The 18,201-nt window shown below is 59.4% G+C and overlaps 5 protein-coding genes across 7 annotated transcripts in view; 3 read left to right on the forward strand and 2 right to left on the reverse strand.

Moving 5' to 3' along the window:
* FAM78B (family with sequence similarity 78 member B) overlaps window positions 1–1,519 on the reverse strand; it is an 11,478-nt gene extending 9,959 nt beyond the window's left edge. For both annotated transcript variants that reach the window (XM_066324825.1, XM_066324824.1), the window contains exon 1: window positions 1,257–1,519. In XM_066324825.1, coding sequence (XP_066180922.1) covers window positions 1,257–1,519 — 263 coding nt within the window. The remainder of the gene's footprint in view (window positions 1–1,256) is intronic.
* PDE4DIP (phosphodiesterase 4D interacting protein) overlaps window positions 1–18,201 on the reverse strand; it is a 389,196-nt gene that overhangs the window by 326,149 nt on the left and 44,846 nt on the right. The window lies entirely within an intron of this gene.
* Window positions 1,747–5,024, forward strand: PLPP6 (phospholipid phosphatase 6). Its single transcript, XM_066324827.1, has 3 exons — window positions 1,747–1,874; window positions 2,004–2,419; window positions 4,215–5,024. The coding sequence occupies exons 2-3, from the start codon at window positions 2,020–2,022 to the stop codon at window positions 4,583–4,585; spliced, it is 771 nt and encodes a 256-aa protein (XP_066180924.1). The 5' UTR covers window positions 1,747–1,874; window positions 2,004–2,019; the 3' UTR covers window positions 4,586–5,024.
* On the forward strand, window positions 7,848–12,116 carry LOC136364775 (flavin-containing monooxygenase 5-like). Its single transcript, XM_066324820.1, is given in 10 exon segments — window positions 7,848–7,954; window positions 8,387–8,545; window positions 8,755–8,943; window positions 9,025–9,187; window positions 9,417–9,476; window positions 9,479–9,558; window positions 9,897–10,096; window positions 10,376–10,725; window positions 11,048–11,120; window positions 11,341–12,116. Coding segments are annotated over 9 exon segments (1,593 nt in total). The 5' UTR covers window positions 7,848–7,954; window positions 8,387–8,413; the 3' UTR covers window positions 11,687–12,116.
* LOC136364790 (flavin-containing monooxygenase 5-like) lies at window positions 12,685–17,938 on the forward strand. 2 transcript variants are annotated; one of them, XM_066324852.1, is made up of 8 exons: window positions 12,685–12,890; window positions 14,741–14,929; window positions 15,011–15,173; window positions 15,403–15,545; window positions 15,884–16,083; window positions 16,363–16,712; window positions 17,112–17,184; window positions 17,267–17,938. In XM_066324852.1, the coding sequence occupies exons 1-8, from the start codon at window positions 12,756–12,758 to the stop codon at window positions 17,622–17,624; spliced, it is 1,611 nt and encodes a 536-aa protein (XP_066180949.1). In that variant the 5' UTR covers window positions 12,685–12,755; the 3' UTR covers window positions 17,625–17,938. The 2 variants fall into 2 exon arrangements, with proteins under 2 accessions (XP_066180949.1, XP_066180950.1); XM_066324853.1 differs by lacking the exon at window positions 17,112–17,184 and having other exon boundaries at window positions 12,694–12,890; window positions 17,267–17,355.

Genomic DNA, 18,201 nt, shown 5'->3' on the forward strand with positions numbered 1-18,201 from the left:
AGGGATACAGGCAGGCAGCACAAGGACCTGATGCTCCCCCAGCACCCACAGACCTGTGGCATCAGCCCGCAGGGGCCCACCAGTGAGCTGCAGAGCAGACCCCTCTGGACATCTCCCCTCTTGCACCACCTCTTTCCAAAGGCAGAAGACACAGATACAGAGCCAACAGCTCTGCCCCTCGGCATCCCCATAAATCCCCCGCACGCCCAGCCTGGGGAAAGGCTGTTTTCCGGCTGCCACTTCTACCCAGCACCACAAACTTTCCCTCTTCTAACACAAACCAAGGGAGCAACTCCTCTAGCACTGCCCGTGCTCACGTCCCAATCCCAGAGAAGAAATGATGCTTGGTGGGAGACAGTGGCCACAAAGCCCTTGGAAGGGCGAGGTCCAGACCAGTGGGATGGTGCAGGAGCCCCTGAAGGACGAGAGTAGCAGGAGTTGTGGGGTCGGGGAGCCGGGGCTGGGGTGAAGGTGTTGCCCGTGCGTGGCTGTGGCTGCGTCTGCAGAGGTGGGGTAGAGGGGCAGCACAGGGTGCTGGGGGTGCAGCACCCAATGCCAGGGCTGCAGCACCCAATGCGAGGGCTGCAGCACCCAACGCCGGGGAGCAGCACCAAACGCCGGGTCTGCAGCACCCAATGCCAGCGGTGCAGCACCCAATGCCAGCGGTGCGGCACCCAATGCCGGGGCTGCAGCACCCAATGCCAGCGGTGCAGCACCCAATGCCAGCAGTGCAGCACCCAATGCCGGGGCTGCAGCACCCAACGCCGGGTCTGCAGCACCCAATGCCAGCGGTGCAGCGCCCAATGCCGGGGCTGCAGCACCCAATGCCAGCGGTGCGGCACCCAATGCCGGGGCTGCAGCACCCAATGCCAGCGGTGCAGCACCCAATGCCAGCGGTGCAGCACCCAATGCCGGGGCTGCAGCACCCAATGCCAGCGGTGCAGCACCCAATGCCAGCGGTGCGGCACCCAATGCCAGCGGTGCAGCACCCAATGCCAGCGGTGCGGCACCCAATGCCAGCGGTGCGGCACCCAATGCCGGGGCTGCAGCACCCAATGCCGGGGCTGCAGCACCCAATGCCAGCGGTGCAGCACCCAATGCCAGCGGTGCAGCACCCAATGCCAGCGGTGCAGCACACGGTGCCTGCGGGCGGAGCAAGGAAGGCAGGTGCCCGCACCGGGCGGCCCACGCCGTACACAGCCCGGGCCCGCCCGTGCCCCCACAGCCGTCCCCCAGTGCCCGCCCGCGGTGCTCACACGCCGAGGTCGCTGTAGGTGTTGTAGAACTCCATGTGGTTGCAGGCCTGGATCCAGCCCACCACCCAGGTGTGCCTCCGGGCGATGGGCGGCATGAGGACGCGGGCGGAGGCGCGGAAGTAGGGCGTGCGGTACCGCAGCACCACCGGCGAGCTCTCCTCGATGGCCGTGGCCGCCGGCTCGATGGTGGCCGACACGTCGGACACCACGATCTGCTCGCGGCGCACCCGCGCCTTGCAGGCCACGCTCTGCAGGCACCCCATGGCCGCGGCCGAGCCGCCGTCACCGCGGGCCCGGGGAGGCGGCCGGTCCCGCCGCCGCCCGCCCGCCGCGCATCGCCGCTCGCTGCACGGCGCCGGCACCGGCGCCGGCAGGGCGAAGGCGCCGCCGCGTCTCTTCCGGCCCTCGCCGGCCGCCGTACGCCGGCCGGGGCGGGCACGTGCGCTCCGGTGGGCGGGGCGCGCTGGGAGCGCAGCGCGCGTCACTGGCGGAAGCGGAACAGGAAGCGGAAGCGGCGCCGGGGCCGCACGGTTGCGGGAAGCGCGGGCGCGCCGCACCCGCCGCGTCCTTGGGGACGCGCCGGGGACACGCCGAGAGCGGGGGAACCACGCCCCGGCGGTGCGGTAGCGCGGGGCGGGGATAACGGGCAGGGCGCGGGGAGGGGGAGAGGGAGGCGGCCCCCGGCAGGGTGACATGCTGGGTCCCGAGAGGGCCTGGCAGCGGGTGACCGGCGCCCGCCTCCCGCAGGCCGCCTCCCGTCGCCATGCCGAGCCCCCGGAGCAGCCGCGAGCGACGCGGCGGCAGCGGCGGCCGCCTGGAGTTCCTGTCCCTGAGCCAGCGGGGGCCCGCCGCCCCCGACAGCCCCTCCCGCCGCAAGGAGTCCGCCGGAGCCGCGGCCGCCCCGCTGCCCGAGGAGGACTGCATGAAGCTGAACCCGTCCTTCGTGGGCATCGCCCTCAGCTCCCTGCTCGCCATCGACCTCTGGGCCTCTAAGCGCCTGGGGGTGTGCGCTGGAGAGGGCTCGGCCTGGGGCAGCGCCCGCCCCCTCATGAAGGTCATCGAGGTGTCGGGGCACGGCATCCCCTGGCTGCTCGGCACCTTCTACGGGCTCTGCCAGAGTGACAGCTCGGCGGCCAGGGAGGTGCTGCTCAACCTGCTCTTCGGTGAGGCGGGGGGCTGTGCAGGCAGCGGCTGGGGAGGGTGCACCCGAGGGATGGGACAGAGCTGGGGAAGCCGGAGCCCCGAAAGCACCAGCTGATTTTGAGCAATCTGTGCAGGCTCATCTGAGATACCTGGTAGCAGAGGGAGTGACCCTGCAGTTTAAGGGTGTGGTGGCACCAGCACGGCTCATCTGTCACCGATGCAACCACGCACTGGGAAACTCCCGACAGCTAAACTGCTCCTGCGGTTACAAAACTCTCTCGGGGCTGAAGCCTCTCTTAGCTCCTCAAGCTTGTCAAAGCAGCGCATTCCAGGTGCAGCTGCCTGGTGTTGAGACACCAGCCCTTTCCCTGAAAAGCTGCTCTGGCACACAGATGTTCACCCTTGGCTCCCTGCAGGCAGAGCTTTCGTGGATTGTTCTGTACCAGCCTGGCAAGAAAACCAGGAAACCTGGTTTAAAGCACAAATTTTAATCCTGCATGGTGTAGTATTTCACACACACACAGAGTAACCTAGGTATATTTAAGGGAATTCATTTTTGCTTATTTATAAACTGTATTAGCTCCAGAGCACCAGACTTTCTCAGATTCCCTGTTGTTACTCTTGTATTAAGTTGCGTATAATTAGAATCTCACACTTAGAATTTGAATCGGAATTTGGTGGGAAACACAGGTTTGTGCATCTTTGTCATGTGGCAGCACATGGTTAAATTAGAGCCCCACAGCAAAGCTGTGAGAAGGAACCTGGGTGCCTCCAGCCTAACCTCTGCTCCAAGGAGATCTGTCCCAGCACCAGGGCTTTGTCCAGCTCTCAGTGCTCTCGGCAAGAGCCACCCATCTCCCTGGGGATCTGCCCCAGGGCTGCAGCACCCATGTGAGGAAGGAGGATTCCCTGTGTCCAGCTTGAATCTCCCAGATCCTGTGTAGAAAGAAAAAGCAATTGACCTAGTTTTAACATGTGGATAAAGAAAGAAAATTTGCTCTTAAATGGTTAACCAAAGGAAATGAACTGAAGTGACCCAAAGATCTGGTGTTCAGAAAAAGTCTTAGGACAAACAGAAGTTGGTCTCTTGCATAACATCCCTGGAAGAAGTAGCCCTGGCAGTGAGTGCTGTACTAAGCTGAGCTAACAGGGGTGGAGAAAGCACTCTCTGCCCTACATGAAAAGCTGCTCTTGCCAAATACTGGCTGAACACTCAACGCAGGTACTTTGCCTTTTCTATTAGAACAGCCTTTAGCTCTCAGAGGGTAAGCCACCATAAATTATCCATCAAAAGATGAGTATCTCTTGAAAACCAAACCCCAGCAGCAGGGAGAAGCTGGATGCCAGGAGCCCTGGCACCACACCAACTCTGAGCATTTCCCACTGACCTGTGCCACAGTGGAGTGGGTTGATCATTCACCTAGTCGGTTTGACCCGGGTCACCAGGGCAGCCAAGCAATGCAGAGTCAGCACTGCCAGGAAGGGATCTATGGGGACTTAATGCCTCTGCTGCCTTCAGATTGAGCCCCAAGTCATGACAAGATGGGATTTTGCACAGAGAGAAAAGCCCTGGAGTGCAGGCTGGGCAGAGCCCTGTCAGCTGTGGCAGGTCAAGGCTCTGGTGTGCGCAGAGGAATAGAGGTTGAGGATGTGCTCGCTCTGCTGCAGAAGGCCAAGAGCAGCTGCGTGCTGTGCTCTCCTTGCCTGGGTTTTGCAGCCATGGGGAAAAATATCATTTCCAGGCAGCTTTGACAGCTGAGTGCTCCCTTAGCTGATGGTTCTGCTTTCAATAACCCCCTGTTCTGTCTCTCCTAGCATTGCTGCTGGACCTGGTGATGGTGGCGGTGGTGAAGGGGCTCGTCAGGCGGCCGCGGCCCACGCACAACAAGATGGACATGTTCGTCACCATCTCTGTGGACAAGTACTCCTTCCCCTCGGGCCACGCCACCAGGGCTGCTCTCGTCTGCCGCTTCGTCCTGCGCCACCTGGTCCTGGCCGTGCCGCTGCGGGTGCTCGTGGTGCTCTGGGCTCTCATTGTCAGCATCTCCCGGGTCATGCTGGGCAGGCACAACATGACGGATGTGCTGTTTGGGCTGCTGCTGGGCTACGCACTGTACGGCGTGGTGGAGCACTGCTGGCTGTCCCCGGCCACCGCGCCCGCCCTCTTCGCGCTCTGGAGCCACTGACTGGCCACTGCCTCTGGCACAAAGCAGGGGCCATGTGCTGGTCTTCTGAGCACGCACAGGAAGGGGATTCTGGCACTTGAAGTGGCATCCTAAACCCCATCAGTCCGGCCAAGGCTTCTACACGAGCGGTGCTGCAGGCTCCAGGGCCTGCACTCAGATGTCTGGTGCTGTCCTGCCCTCCTGGTTCACTGTCAGGCAGGGTCTGCTGTTCAGAACTGACTGTTCTCCAGTGACCAAAACCAGTTTCTGCAGAGCCTGGGGAGGGCTCAGCACACCCATCGGCAGCTCACTGCTAATACTGTGAATCTGCATGCTCTCGCTGGGCACCTGCAATAGCCCATGGCAAATGTGGTAGCTGTGACTTTGCAGAGGTTTCTCTACAATCACCCCTGTATCTGTATCCCATAAATACACTGATCATGCTGCTGTCGTAAGCATACCCTGCACAGCCTTCTCTACAATACCTGCCTGGAGGGGACCCATGGGTGTCTCTCCTCAAGGTTAGAAAGAGCTTTGCTCCCTAAGTAATCTTTTCCCTATTGCTCTCAATTTAAGTGCTGCAGTAAGGCCAGATGTTGAGCATATGGCTCCCAGAGCCATAGGGGAAGGATAGTGGCACTGAAGGGTTGATCATCCAGTGGGCAGCAGGGTAAGCAGCTCCCAGCAGCAGTCTGCTCCTGAAGCTCTTGTCCAGAGCTTCCCAGTTCCTTTTCCCTCCACAGGGTTTTCAGTTTCTCAGGGGGTACAACACATTCACAGCAATTCCTGATCAATAACATATTCCAGGCTGCAGAGAGAGTCCTGCAGAGCCAGCCCCTTCCCACAGCCCAGAAATACACCCAGCCCCAGGTCTGAGCCTTGCTTGTACCTCCTGCAGCAAGAGGCCTGGCTCTGCCATTCACCACCACAGCTCCCCGTGCTCCAGGCAGACTGGCTCTCCTCCCCTGGCACCACTGGCAGCTTGTTTTTCACAGTGGGCTGCTGGTCCTTGGCAGGAGGGGACCACAAGGAGCCTCTATAATGAGCTACGGCTGAAACTGAGCCAGAAAATCATTGAACACATTTCATCAGGGACCACAGCCAGATAGGGAGTGGGGGCTCTAGACTGAGCTCATATGATCAGCTTAAACAGTGCTCCTGGCATGTGGGTAGAGGGATTGGGCCCAGGTGAGGCTCTTTGTGGTCACTGAGGTCTATTAGTGCACTCAGGTCCTGGAAAACACCAATTAAGTCGTATTAAGACCAGGCAGTGTTTAAGTGTGCTGTTCTCCTGGGTGGAGCGTGCAGGAGCAGCCTGATGGCTGCTGGTGTGAGTTCCTTGTCACTGTCAGTTGTACACGGACTGAAATGGAAGTGCTTGACAGGGTTCCCCTGGAGTTGAGCCCTGACCCCCTGAGAGGGGGAACCAGTGAAGCTTCCAGGTCCAGGTTGATGCTACAGTCACCAAATAATAATCTTCTGGGTTGCACTGCATGCCTGGCAGCCAGGAGGGCCAGTCCAGCATTTGCACAGCAGCACCAGGACATTCTGGCCAGCCCTCCTGCTCCAAGGCAGAGACCAGCCCAGTGATGGTTGTGGGAGCACAGGCAGGTGGCACGCTATGAGTGGGTAGGGCTTGTTGTGCTGTGCCAAAACATCTTTGCTTTATCTTTTCCAAAACACAGTGTGGGTTTTGTCTGCACTTAGAGTCTGTTCTTAGAGCTGTTGTAGTATTCCTGTCTACGTTGTGGATGGCACAGCAGCAGCCTGTGCAGCTGGGGCTCCCACACGTGTATGCCAAAAAGTTGCTCTTGACTCACTTGCATGACACTCCATGAGGTCCTGGTAGCACCCACCATCACCACTGCACAGCCCTGCTGGGTCACAGGCTGCCTGGCTACCCTCTCACCTCTTCTATGTTTCTCTCCAGCTCTACCAGAGAGACCTTTGCTCTCCTTCTGTGCTTGTCACTTGTCACTGCTCGTCCAAGCATGGGTGCCCATGTTGGACAGAGGAGTTTTCTGCTCCACTTGTCCCACAGCATTTCTGCCCACTGTGGAAGCCCACAGCAGACACTGTACAGCAAACACTGCCGTGCACACCCTATATCCTGGGTGCTTGCCAGGTATGGGGAACTGGAATTTCCATAGATACCAATCAACCAAATACCAACCTAGACCAAAATACAGCATGACCCCAGTGCTTGACAGCACAGTTTGTCCTTAGTATGAGTCCAGCTACAGGGGGGTAAAGTCCAGGGCTATGCAGCCTGTAGGAAGGCTGTAGAAGGACAAATTCAAAGGCAACCTGCACAGAGGTTTCATAGCACAGCAGCGTGGTGGAGAGTTCAGAGAAACCCCTGTACCTGCTGCCCTTGGGCAGTCTGTGCAGAGCTTGCAAAAGAGCCAGAAGCCAACTGACAGCGGAGCAGGAAGAGAAGCACTGCCAGTGCTGCCACCTCTCCACTCCTGTGCTGATCCCTTGCTTGGTAAGATGCTTTTGATGCTTTTTGACAGGCAGGCACAGAGTGTGTGTTGGCAGCTCAGCATCTCTTCATTAGGCAGAGATCAGCCCTTGCCAACAGCAAGGGACAGAAAGAGCTTTATTAAGCTTACTGCAAATGTACCATGAGTTTTAGAACATTAAAACCATTTCAGCTGGCCTCTCGGCCTTGCTCAGCTCTAAAGCAAAGTTCTCTGGATATGGAAGAGCGCATTTCCCCAAATTTGTCAGGAGCTGCGAGTGGGCCAGGAGCACGCTCAAATGCAAGTCTGGATCCACCTGGTCTGTGCCTCCTGCTGTGAGGGACAACCTTTTCCTTACTGATCCCACCACGGTCACACCAGCGACACCCCAACAGCATGGTGCTCCTCGCACAGGGGTTCCACTTGTCCCAAGGACTCTGCTAGCCCAGGAGTGAGCCGTGGCTATAGGGACACTGTGCCGACATGCCCTGCCCGGGGGCACAGGGGATGTGGAAGGTACAGTGGCGGCTGCCACTGGAGCAGGCAGAGCCGTGTGTCACTCCGGGTACCAGTATCACCGGGCGTGGGCTGATCCTCTTAATCCTAGGGTAAAAGTGCAGGGCAGCGTTTGTTTACCAAGCACGCAACCAGAAGGATCGGCTGCGTGTCCGTGTCCCCGCGCAGCGCCCGGGATGACTCCTCAGGCCCGGCCGGAGCAGGCAGGCGGGCGGCCGGGAGCAGCCGGGCTCTGCCTTCCTCTCCCCGTGGGAGGAGTGACGGAGGGGGAGGCCCCGCGCCCGGACGCTGCGCGCCATAAAGCCCGGGCGCGGTCCGGCGTCACGGGCCGGGACACCCCGACAGAGACCCTCGCACGGCTGTCAGCCTGCTGCCAGCCTTCCCTAGGCTGCTCATCCCACGGCCGCAGGTCGGTGAAGGGTGTCCCCCGAGCTGCCGGAACGCTACGGGCACCGGGACAGCACAACAGGAATCTCCCCGGGGAAGGGAGAGGGCAAAGGGCAGGCAAGAGGGGCTGTCACCCACCCGGGAGGGAGCCGTCGCTCCCACAGCAGGGCACAGCTCCCCAGGGCACCTCCATCACCGGGACTTGGCATGGGCAGGGAGATTTTGACACTCGGTAGGATTTCTCCTCAGGGCATGCAGAGGCAGCACCCCAGTGGTGCAAAACCCTGCGCTGGTCAGGTCCACACCTGACGGGGAACAGCAGTGGCTTTGCAACCCCGGACAAACTTTTGAGGGGCTGCCTCTCTTGCTTGGGACCTCTTTGGTGCACCAGGGTCAAAGTCTTGCACAGTTGCACCCCTGGCTGCTAAGCCCCGCTGTCCGACGCTGTCCCCAGGCAGAGACCCGGTGGTGAAGCGCAAGCATGGCAAAGAAGGTGGCCATCATCGGCGGGGGCAGCAGCGGGCTGTGCGCCATCAAAGCCTGCCTGCAGGAGGGCCTGGAGCCCGTCTGCTTCGAGAGGACGGGCGACATCGGCGGCCTCTGGAGGTTTGAGGTAAACCCTGCTGGCCAAGTGGCCTGCTTGGGGTCAGCACGGTGACCTTCAGGGATCAGTGGTGGCTGGTGGGGTGGCAATCAGCTACAGTGGGATCCTCTGTGTGAGACAGAGGGCAAGGGCTCAATGAAAGGGAGCACCTCATCAGCCCCAGTCATCCCTCCCCATCCTTCCCCTGGCCAGCGCTGAGCTGTGCCCCGCTCCCACAGGAGCGCCCCGAGGACGGCCGTGCCAGCATCTACCGCTCCGTCATCATCAACACCTCCAAGGAGATGATGTGCTTCAGCGACTTCCCCATCCCTGAGGACTTCCCCAACTACATGCACAACTCCAAGATCATGGAGTACTTCCGCATGTACGCCCAGCACTTTGACCTGCTCCGCCACATCCGCTTCGGGGTGAGAGCCGGGGGGCTGAGAGGGAGGCGGCCGCGGGAACGGGGGGCACGGGGTGCCTGACACCGCTCCCCCCGCGCCCAGACCAGCGTGTGCCGCGTGTCCAAGCGCCCTGACTTCGCCAGCAGCGGGCAGTGGGAGGTGGTGACGGAGAGCGAGGGGAAGCAGGAGGCGGCCGTCTTCGACGCCGTGCTGGTGTGCAGTGGGCACCACACCGATGCACACCTCCCGCTCAGCTCCTTCCCAGGTACTGCCCTGTACACTGGCATGACGAGACACTCTTGAAAGCTTGTCAATGCCAGTCCCTATTCTCCCTGCTGCTTTCCCTCCTGGCCTCTGCATTTCCCTGCCTTGGTTTGACTCCAGGAGTGCTCCTGTGCCCCCCAGGAGTAGTTTGGTGGGGCAAGGGAGTGTCTTCATGGGGGTGATCCTCCAACCTGCACCAGGAAGCCAAGATTCCTCCTCCCTGCTCACAGGAATTGAGAAGTTCAAGGGCCGCTATCTCCACAGCCGAGACTACAAGGATGCTCAAGCTTTCACAAACAAAGGGTTGTTGTCATCGGGATCGGGAATTCAGGGTCTGACCTGGCTGTGGAGATCAGCCAAACAGCCCAGCAGGTAAGCAGGAGTAGGGTCATGGCAGGCAGGATTGCCCCTGTGGGACACTGTCACCTCTGCAGGGACTCCAGGACCATGGCACTTGCACAGGTGCTGCTCGGTGCCTGCACTCGCTGTGTTTGGCAATGTTGGCTCCAGCCAATCCCAGCTGCCAGGCAATTGAGACTTGGTCGCACTTCCCTGCAAGATGCCAATCACCAGCTCACTCTGCCCTCTGGGTCTTTATCCAGGGCTTGGGCTGCAAAAAAGAGTGATCCCAGGGCGAGGGCATGTCCCTGCAGGGCAGCCCTCCCAGGACCATCACTGCCTTCAGAAAGTGATCCTTCTTCCTTGTCTAGGTCTTCCTCAGCACCCGCCGGGGTGCGTGGATCCTCAATCGCGTTGGAGATCAGGGCTACCCCATCGACACCATCTTAACCACTCGCATAAAGACATTCCTGCAGGGGCTGCTCAGCTCATCCATGGCATGTGACTACATGGAGAAGAAGCTGAATGCCAGGTTCGACCACTCACGTTATGGCCTGAAGCCAAAGCACAGGTATCAACAAACACTCCCCGTGCCCAGAAAGGATTGTCTGCCTCCCTCTGTGTCCTGCCCCGCTTGGGCATTCCATGCTCCCTGTGCTGGGTTATTACTTTTGTTGTGCCCAGGCAATGCTTGAGGAAGCCACCACTGCCCCTTCCAAGGACTCTTGAGACAGAAGTGCAAAGCATCCCTGGGGATGAGCATTCCCAGAGCAGGGAGCAGCAGCTGGAGCAGGATACAGAGAAGAAACACTTCTTTCCCAGTGCCCTAACAGCTCCTTGCACGTTCCAGGGTCCTTCACCAGCACCCAACCATCAACGATGACCTGCCCAACCGCATCATTTCGGGCAGGGTGCGGGTGAAGCCGAACATCCGGGAGTTCACGGAGACATCTGCCATCTTTGAGGACGGCACCAGGGAAGATGTCGATGCTGTAGTTTTTGCTACGGGATACAGCTTCTCATTCCCGTTCCTCGAGGGCTGCGTGAAGGTGGTGGAGAACCAGATTCCCCTCTACAAATTCATGTTCCCCCCTGACCTGGAGAAGCCAACGCTGGCTTTCATCGGCCTCATCCAGCCCCTGGGTGCCATCATGCCCATCTCAGAGCTCCAGTGTCGCTGGGCCACCCGTGTCTTCAAAGGTGAGTCAGGCAAACTTGCCCTGTGGGTGCAGCCCTGAAGTGAGGGCAGATGGTGCCCAGCCATGTTGAAAAGACAGCAGCTGGTTGTGCCATTCTGGCCATGGTGATGGCATGGCTGCCTCGAGGCTGTCAAGGTGAGATGGTCACTTCTCTGAGAGGCACCAGAACATCCATACCCTGAGCTCCACAGGCTGCTCCTTCCCATCCTGAGGCACTCAGACATGCCTCCGGTGCCAGACCACACACCACGGTGGTGCTGGCAGAGGCACAGCACCCAGGCAAGCGCAGCACCACAAGGGCTGCTGTGTGTGATACTCCCCAGGGCTGAACGAGCTGCCCCAGCGGCATGACATGGAGGCTGACATTGAGCAGAAGAAAGAAGTGATGGCAAAGCGGTAAGATCCCTGCGGGAGCACCAAGGGGCTGGCTTCAGCACAGCTGCTTATGGGCATCCATCCTGTCCCATCCTAGCACATTTGTCTGTGCCAACAGAGGGCAGGGATGTGGTTGGCCACACTACCCACAGTCCAGTCTGTCCAATACCACCCTCCTGGTGCGCAAGGCATCTGCCAGCTCTTCTTCCAGCACCTACCTGCTCACCCTCCCTGCCCACAGGTACGTGAAGAGCCAGCGGCACACCATCCAGGTGGATTACATCCCTTACATGGACGAGCTCGCCTGCCAGCTGGGGGTCAAGCCCAACCTGCTCACCCTGTTCCTCACAGACCCCAAGCTGGCAGTGGAGGTGGCCTTTGGTCCCTGCACGCCGTACCAGTACCGGCTGCGGGGCCCAGGCGCGTGGGCGGGCGCCAGGGAGGCCATCCTCACGCAGCAGCAGCGCATCCTCAAGCCCCTGCAGACACGACACGTGGAAGAGAGCACATCAGCCTCTGCCATGCCCCTCATCTTCAAGCTGGTTGGGGCCGTGGCCATCCTGGCAGCTGTTTTTGCTTACTTGTAGATGCCCTGCAAGTGCAAGAAGGGAGGCTTTGCAATATGCTGTGGGACTGGCTGGCCACCCCTGCCCCTTGGCAGCCTGTGCACCCTAGTGGTGGCAGAAACCTGTCTCCTGCCTGGCATGGCCTAGCTGTGGCCACACCATCAGCTAGGGATGCACGGAACCTCCCCAGCTGCCAAAATAACGCTTGGACTCCTGCTCTGCACCTCCCCTTGGGGAATGCTGTCATGGACAGAGGAGGAAACCAGTTCACTGCAGGCTAGATTTCAGTCCCTCTCAGCCAGCGCTCCGGGCTTTTTGTCCCCTGTAACCCAGCTGTGCCAATTTTGCCCCACGTGCACCAGAGCTAAGCAGCAAAGGCACAGCACGCTTTCTTATGTGGATAAATGCAATAAACAGCCAATTGTGTGTCCTGTTACTGACACAATCACAACCCTCTGTGTGCTGTGGGAATGCTCACAGGTTTGAGATGGACCTCAGAACACTGGCCCACTACATGGGCTGACGTACACGCACGTTCCACAGCAAGACCGCCTCCCTCAAGGTGTGTGCCACCCCAGCGGGTCCTGGTGGTCACAGTGGCATCGCTCAGTGCCACCCTGGTCACCTGCACGCAGCCCCTGCAGAAGGTGGCTGGGTGGGCTGAGGACACAGAGTGAATAAAAGATGGGGGTCCTGTCCATCATATGCCTGGGCTGGTCACGCTAGCACCCCTCCATCCCCTAGGTTTGTTTTCCATGCCACAACCTGGTGAAATCTGAAGCACAGCCACACCACTGCCCTGCCCAGGAAGTCCGGGGGCAATGTTAGCATCATTAAGCGCTTACAGAACGTATTGTGCCTCTTGCTGAGGTCAGACTCAGGCAGGAGGTGTGGCAGGGTGGTGGGGGAAACCTGTAGATCATGTCTAGAAGAAACACATCTTGTGACTCCTTCAGCCGCCCACAGGAAGCACAGGGGCAGTCACCTCAAAAAGAGCAGCACCGAGCAGCCTCCCTTGAGGGACACACCTTGCTCTGCAACTCCCAGCCGCAGCTTCTCCAGCGTTCCTGCCACCACCACACCGTGAGACATGGCTGCCCGCAAAGTAGCCGTCATCGGTGCCGGTGCCTCTGGCCTGTGTGCCCTGAAATGTTGCCTGGATGAGGGGCTGGAGCCCACCTGCTTTGAGAGGAGCAAGGACATTGGGGGGCTCTGGCGCTTCGAGGTAAGCCCCACGCAACTCTCTTGCTCTGTGGCAGCAGCATGGATGGGTTTGGGATTGGCCCTTGGCAGACAACAACGCACCACTCCCCTACTCTGCATGCGTGCAGCAGGCAGGTTTCCAAGGAAAACCACAGGAAAATAAAACTGATATGGTAGTGTGGTGCCAGCTGGTGTGCCAGAGACATATGACCCAACTCTGGCTCACCAGGAGCAGGATAAAGCCTCCTCAAGGACTTCACTCCATGGCTTGCTCCCCCAGCTCAGACTTCCCCTTTCCCATCCCTCCCTTCCCAGGTTCATCCACACCTTCCTCTGCTGTTTTTCTCTTGGTCACTTGTAGGAGCATCCGTGGTCGGCAGGGAGAGGGAACTCTGCAAACCTGAGACATTTATAGAACACGTGGTTTTATTGCAAGGGTCATGGGTAACAGGGCCTGCCTACAGCCACCAGCCTTGGCTGAAGGGATGCCTCAAAGAGAGAGTGGGGGAGAGAGAGAGAGAGAGAGAGGTAAGAAATAAGAGCTAAGAGGTGAGAGCAGGGTAAGAGAGGTGGCAGCGGTAAGGGAGGTGAGCGAGGTGAGGTAGGGTAAGAGAGTAAAGTAAGAGGTGTAAGAGAAGTAAGTAAGAGGGGCTAAGAGAGAGAAGAGAGTAAGGTCCTTGTTACAGTACATTGTATCTCCTTTTGTGTTGACTATTCTGATTTACATAGACCAACCCCGCCAGATACAAAACCTATAAAATTTGCATACAGCCTATGAGAACTGCTCTATTACCATATCATTCTGTATTCTAAACTCTAAAGACTACTCTTCTCATCTACCTTTTGCTGATACCTTTGGGGGCTACTCTCTCAAGCTCCATTGTTTACGACCACCCAACCCATCACCAGCTAATAGCTGTCTTCCTGCCTGCCGTGCCTACATCTCAAAACTAGCTTTCATTTCTATTTCACTCAAGCGTTTTATATTTTTAGTATCTCTTGCCAGGCAATCATATTTATAGGCTTTTCCTATCTCACCTTTCCCAACAGTCACTCCCAGCCCTTTCCTACCTATCTTGTCCTATCTGACCCCACTGTCTGTCCCCATCCCTGTCCTGCCCAGCCCTTTCCTGGAATCATGGTTGTTCCTGTTCTGCTTCTGTGCCACTCGCCCACAGAGACACACCACCTGCTGCCTTGCCTGTGCCTTGGCTCTCCCTGCCTTGGAACAATCCTGGAGCTCATCTCTGCTCCCATCTAATGAGGCTGCTGACTTTTATCTCATGGACCCACCAACGAGATGAGCCACCAATGTTCCCAGCATGCCCTGATATGCATGTGGGAGAGCTCTGGGGGGACACAGGTGGCACCATGCCAGAGTGGGGTCTGGGGTGGACCTGTCACAGTATGCTAGTTTTACCTGTGACGGGTCAAGGACAGGGTTGGTGGGGCAGAACCAGGGCAGCAGCATCCAGTTTGCCAAGGCACAGACCTGGTAAGCAGGAGCAACCACTCAGCAAGAACCACTGGAACTGGCTCCACAACTGGCAAGACCTAATATGGCAGCCAGGGCAATGGCACCACAGGAGCTTTGGGAATGCACTGCCTCATAGTGGCAGAGTGGAAGTGGGGAAACTGAGGCACGAGACCACCATGACCCACTGTCACCACTGCCTGGCTGCCACCAGCCCAGAGCTACGTCCCTGGTTTTTTGGGTGGGGGGGTCTCAACCACAGGAGAGTGCTGGGTGCATGGATGGGTGCTACAACAACCTGTGGCTTAATCCTGCACCCACGGGGAAGGTGCCAAGCAGGACAGGCAAGCAGCCCATCCTTCCCCTGGCCAGCGCTGAGCTGTGCCCCGCTCCCACAGGAGCGCCCCGAGGACGGCCGTGCCAGCATCTACCGCTCCGTCATCATCAACACCTCCAAGGAGATGATGTGCTTCAGCGACTTCCCCATCCCTGAGGACTTCCCCAACTACATGCACAACTCCAAGATCATGGAGTACTTCCGCATGTACGCCCAGCACTTTGACCTGCTCCGCCACATCCGCTTCGGGGTGAGAGCCGGGGGGCTGAGAGGGAGGCGGCCGCGGGAACGGGGGGCACGGGGTGCCTGACACCGCTCCCCCCGCGCCCAGACCAGCGTGTGCCGCGTGTCCAAGCGCCCTGACTTCGCCAGCAGCGGGCAGTGGGAGGTGGTGACGGAGAGCGAGGGGAAGCAGGAGGCGGCCGTCTTCGACGCCGTGCTGGTGTGCAGTGGGCACCACACCGATGCACACCTCCCGCTCAGCTCCTTCCCAGGTACTGCCCTGTACACTGGCATGACGAGACACTCTTGAAAGCTTGTCAATGCCAGTCCCTATTCTCCCTGCTGCTTTCCCTCCTGGCCTCTGCATTTCCCTGCCTTGGTTTGACTCCAGGAGTGCTCCTGTGCCCCCCAGGAGTAGTTTGGTGGGGCAAGGGAGTGTCTTCATGGGGGTGATCCTCCAACCTGCACCAGGAAGCCAAGATTCCTCCTCCCTGCTCACAGGAATTGAGAAGTTCAAGGGCCGCTATCTCCACAGCCGAGACTACAAGGATGCTCAAGCTTTCACAAACAAAAGGGTTGTTGTCATCGGGATCGGGAATTCAGGGTCTGACCTGGCTGTGGAGATCAGCCAAACAGCCCAGCAGGTAAGCAGGAGTAGGGTCATGGCAGGCAGGATTGCCCCTGTGGGACACTGTCACCTCTGCAGGGACTCCAGGACCATGGCACTTGCACAGGTGCTGCTCGGTGCCTGCACTCGCTGTGTTTGGCAATGTTGGCTCCAGCCAATCCCAGCTGCCAGGCAATTGAGACTTGGTCGCACTTCCCTGCAAGATGCCAATCACCAGCTCACTCTGCCCTCTGGGTCTTTATCCAGGGCTTGGGCTGCAAAAAAGAGTGATCCCAGGGCGAGGGCATGTCCCTGCAGGGCAGCCCTCCCAGGACCATCACTGCCTTCAGAAAGTGATCCTTCTTCCTTGTCTAGGTCTTCCTCAGCACCCGCCGGGGTGCGTGGATCCTCAATCGCGTTGGAGATCAGGGCTACCCCATCGACACCATCTTAACCACTCGCATAAAGACATTCCTGCAGGGGCTGCTCAGCTCATCCATGGCATGTGACTACATGGAGAAGAAGCTGAATGCCAGGTTCGACCACTCACGTTATGGCCTGAAGCCAAAGCACAGGTATCAACAAACACTCCCCGTGCCCAGAAAGGATTGTCTGCCTCCCTCTGTGTCCTGCCCCGCTTGGGCATTCCATGCTCCCTGTGCTGGGTTATTACTTTTGTTGTGCCCAGGCAATGCTTGAGGAAGCCACCACTGCCCCTTCCAAGGACTCTTGAGACAGAAGTGCAAAGCATCCCTGGGGATGAGCATTCCCAGAGCAGGGAGCAGCAGCTGGAGCAGGATACAGAGAAGAAACACTTCTTTCCCAGTGCCCTAACAGCTCCTTGCACGTTCCAGGGTCCTTCACCAGCACCCAACCATCAACGATGACCTGCCCAACCGCATCATTTCGGGCAGGGTGCGGGTGAAGCCGAACATCCGGGAGTTCACGGAGACATCTGCCATCTTTGAGGACGGCACCAGGGAAGATGTCGATGCTGTAGTTTTTGCTACGGGATACAGCTTCTCATTCCCGTTCCTCGAGGGCTGCGTGAAGGTGGTGGAGAACCAGATTCCCCTCTACAAATTCATGTTCCCCCCTGACCTGGAGAAGCCAACGCTGGCTTTCATCGGCCTCATCCAGCCCCTGGGTGCCATCATGCCCATCTCAGAGCTCCAGTGTCGCTGGGCCACCCGTGTCTTCAAAGGTGAGTCAGGGCAGTTTGGGGGATGCAGCTGGGCTCCCCCAGCCACGCCAAGACTGAGTTGTTGCTGGTGGCATTCCCTCATATGCTGCCTCTCCACACGTAGCTTTTTAGCCTCCTTTTGATTCTTCACGAGGAAAAACCCAGTCTTGCATTTTTTCTATGACTCTTGCACTGTCCTTTTCTTGTGGGGGCCACTAACTGGTCCTCGTGCCTGTAACCACATTCTCCCTTTCCTTTCCCGCTGTCACTTCCTTTGCCCATGTCTCCCACTTTGCTCCTGACGTGGTGGCACACTCCAAAAGCCCCACGTGCAAACAGGAGGCCAGGCTGGGCTGCAGAGCCATGCAGACTATGGCAGGAGCACAGCCCACCCTCCAGCTCCAACCTCCTTTTGCCCAGGGCTGCAGGGCCTGCCGCCGCCCGCCGACATGCTGGCTGAAATCACACAGACCAAGGAGAGAATGGCTGAGCGGTAAGGCCCCAGCGCAGCACCGCCCTGCCACCCTTACCCCCGCTGGCCCCGTGTCAAACCCTGCTGCCCTCCCTGCCCACAGGTACGTGAAGAGCCAGCGGCACACCATCCAGGTGGATTACATCCCTTACATGGACGAGCTCGCCTGCCAGCTGGGGGTCAAGCCCAACCTGCTCACCCTGTTGCTCACAGACCCCCAGCTGGCAGTGGAGGTGGCCTTCGGTGCCTGCACGCCGTACCAGTACCGGCTGCGGGGCCCGGGCGCCTGGGCGGGCGCCAGGGCCGCCATCCTCACGCAGCAGCAGCGCGTGGCCCGGGCCCTGCAGCCGCGGCCCAGCGCCCGCCCCGCCCGCTCCAGCGCCGCGCCCCGCGTCCTCACGGTGCTCTTCAGCGTCGGCATGATCGTGGCCACCCTCGTCTACGTCTCGCTCTCTCCCTAGCCTAAAGGGAAAGAGCGGGTCCTGCCGGCAAACTCCTTTTCCCCTGGGCTGGTGTCTGTTTTTCTCTAGCTGCGCCGGAGCAGGGAGGGAGTCGTTCCTTGAAAGTGCAGCCTGGTCTCTTGCGCCTTCCCGCTGTGGTATCACCAAATCTGGTCGCGGGCTGCTCTGGGAACAGCTCCCTAAATCCTGGCTCAGCAGGCCCACGAGTTCTACCTACGGGTTAGGTCACAGAGGTGGTGGGGAAACTGGGAACGTGCCCAAGCGGGGCGCCTCGGGAAAGGGCAATAAAGCTTGCCCCCGTGCCGCGGAGACCAGAGACTACACTGACTGCCCGGCTGCCTCAGTCTGTGAGGGCCATCCTGGGGGGCCCGCCGGCCCACGGGCAGCACCGCGGCCGCTGGCGCTCCGCCCTGCCCGCAGCAGACATGGCCGCCGACGGCTGAGGCGGCACGGCCCCCGCCCCGCGCCATTGCCCGCAGCCAACATGGCGGGTGCCCGGCGGCGGGGCCGCGGGGCGGGGGCGGGGCGCGGCCGCGGAGCGCGGCGGGGGCGGGTCAGAGCGCCCCGCAGCGGCCGG

The sequence above is a fragment of the Sylvia atricapilla genome, chromosome 9 (genome assembly GCF_009819655.1).
Source record: "Sylvia atricapilla isolate bSylAtr1 chromosome 9, bSylAtr1.pri, whole genome shotgun sequence".
NCBI classification, from domain to species: domain Eukaryota; kingdom Metazoa; phylum Chordata; class Aves; order Passeriformes; family Sylviidae; genus Sylvia; species Sylvia atricapilla.

Excerpts from the sequence above, each read along its gene's own strand:
- PLPP6 (XM_066324827.1), top strand. The coding sequence starts at position 2,020 with ATGCCGAGCCCCCGGAGCAGCCGCGAGCGACGCGGCGGCAGCGGCGGC. Across the intron at positions 2,420-4,214 it reads GCTGCTCAACCTGCTCTTCG|CATTGCTGCTGGACCTGGTG; the intron begins GTGAGGCGGGGG and ends TGTCTCTCCTAG.
- LOC136364790 (XM_066324852.1), top strand. The coding sequence starts at position 12,756 with ATGGCTGCCCGCAAAGTAGCCGTCATCGGTGCCGGTGCCTCTGGCCTG. Across the intron at positions 15,174-15,402 it reads CCCGCTCAGCTCCTTCCCAG|GAATTGAGAAGTTCAAGGGC; the intron begins GTACTGCCCTGT and ends CCCTGCTCACAG. Across the intron at positions 16,713-17,111 it reads GGCCACCCGTGTCTTCAAAG|GGCTGCAGGGCCTGCCGCCG; the intron begins GTGAGTCAGGGC and ends CCTTTTGCCCAG.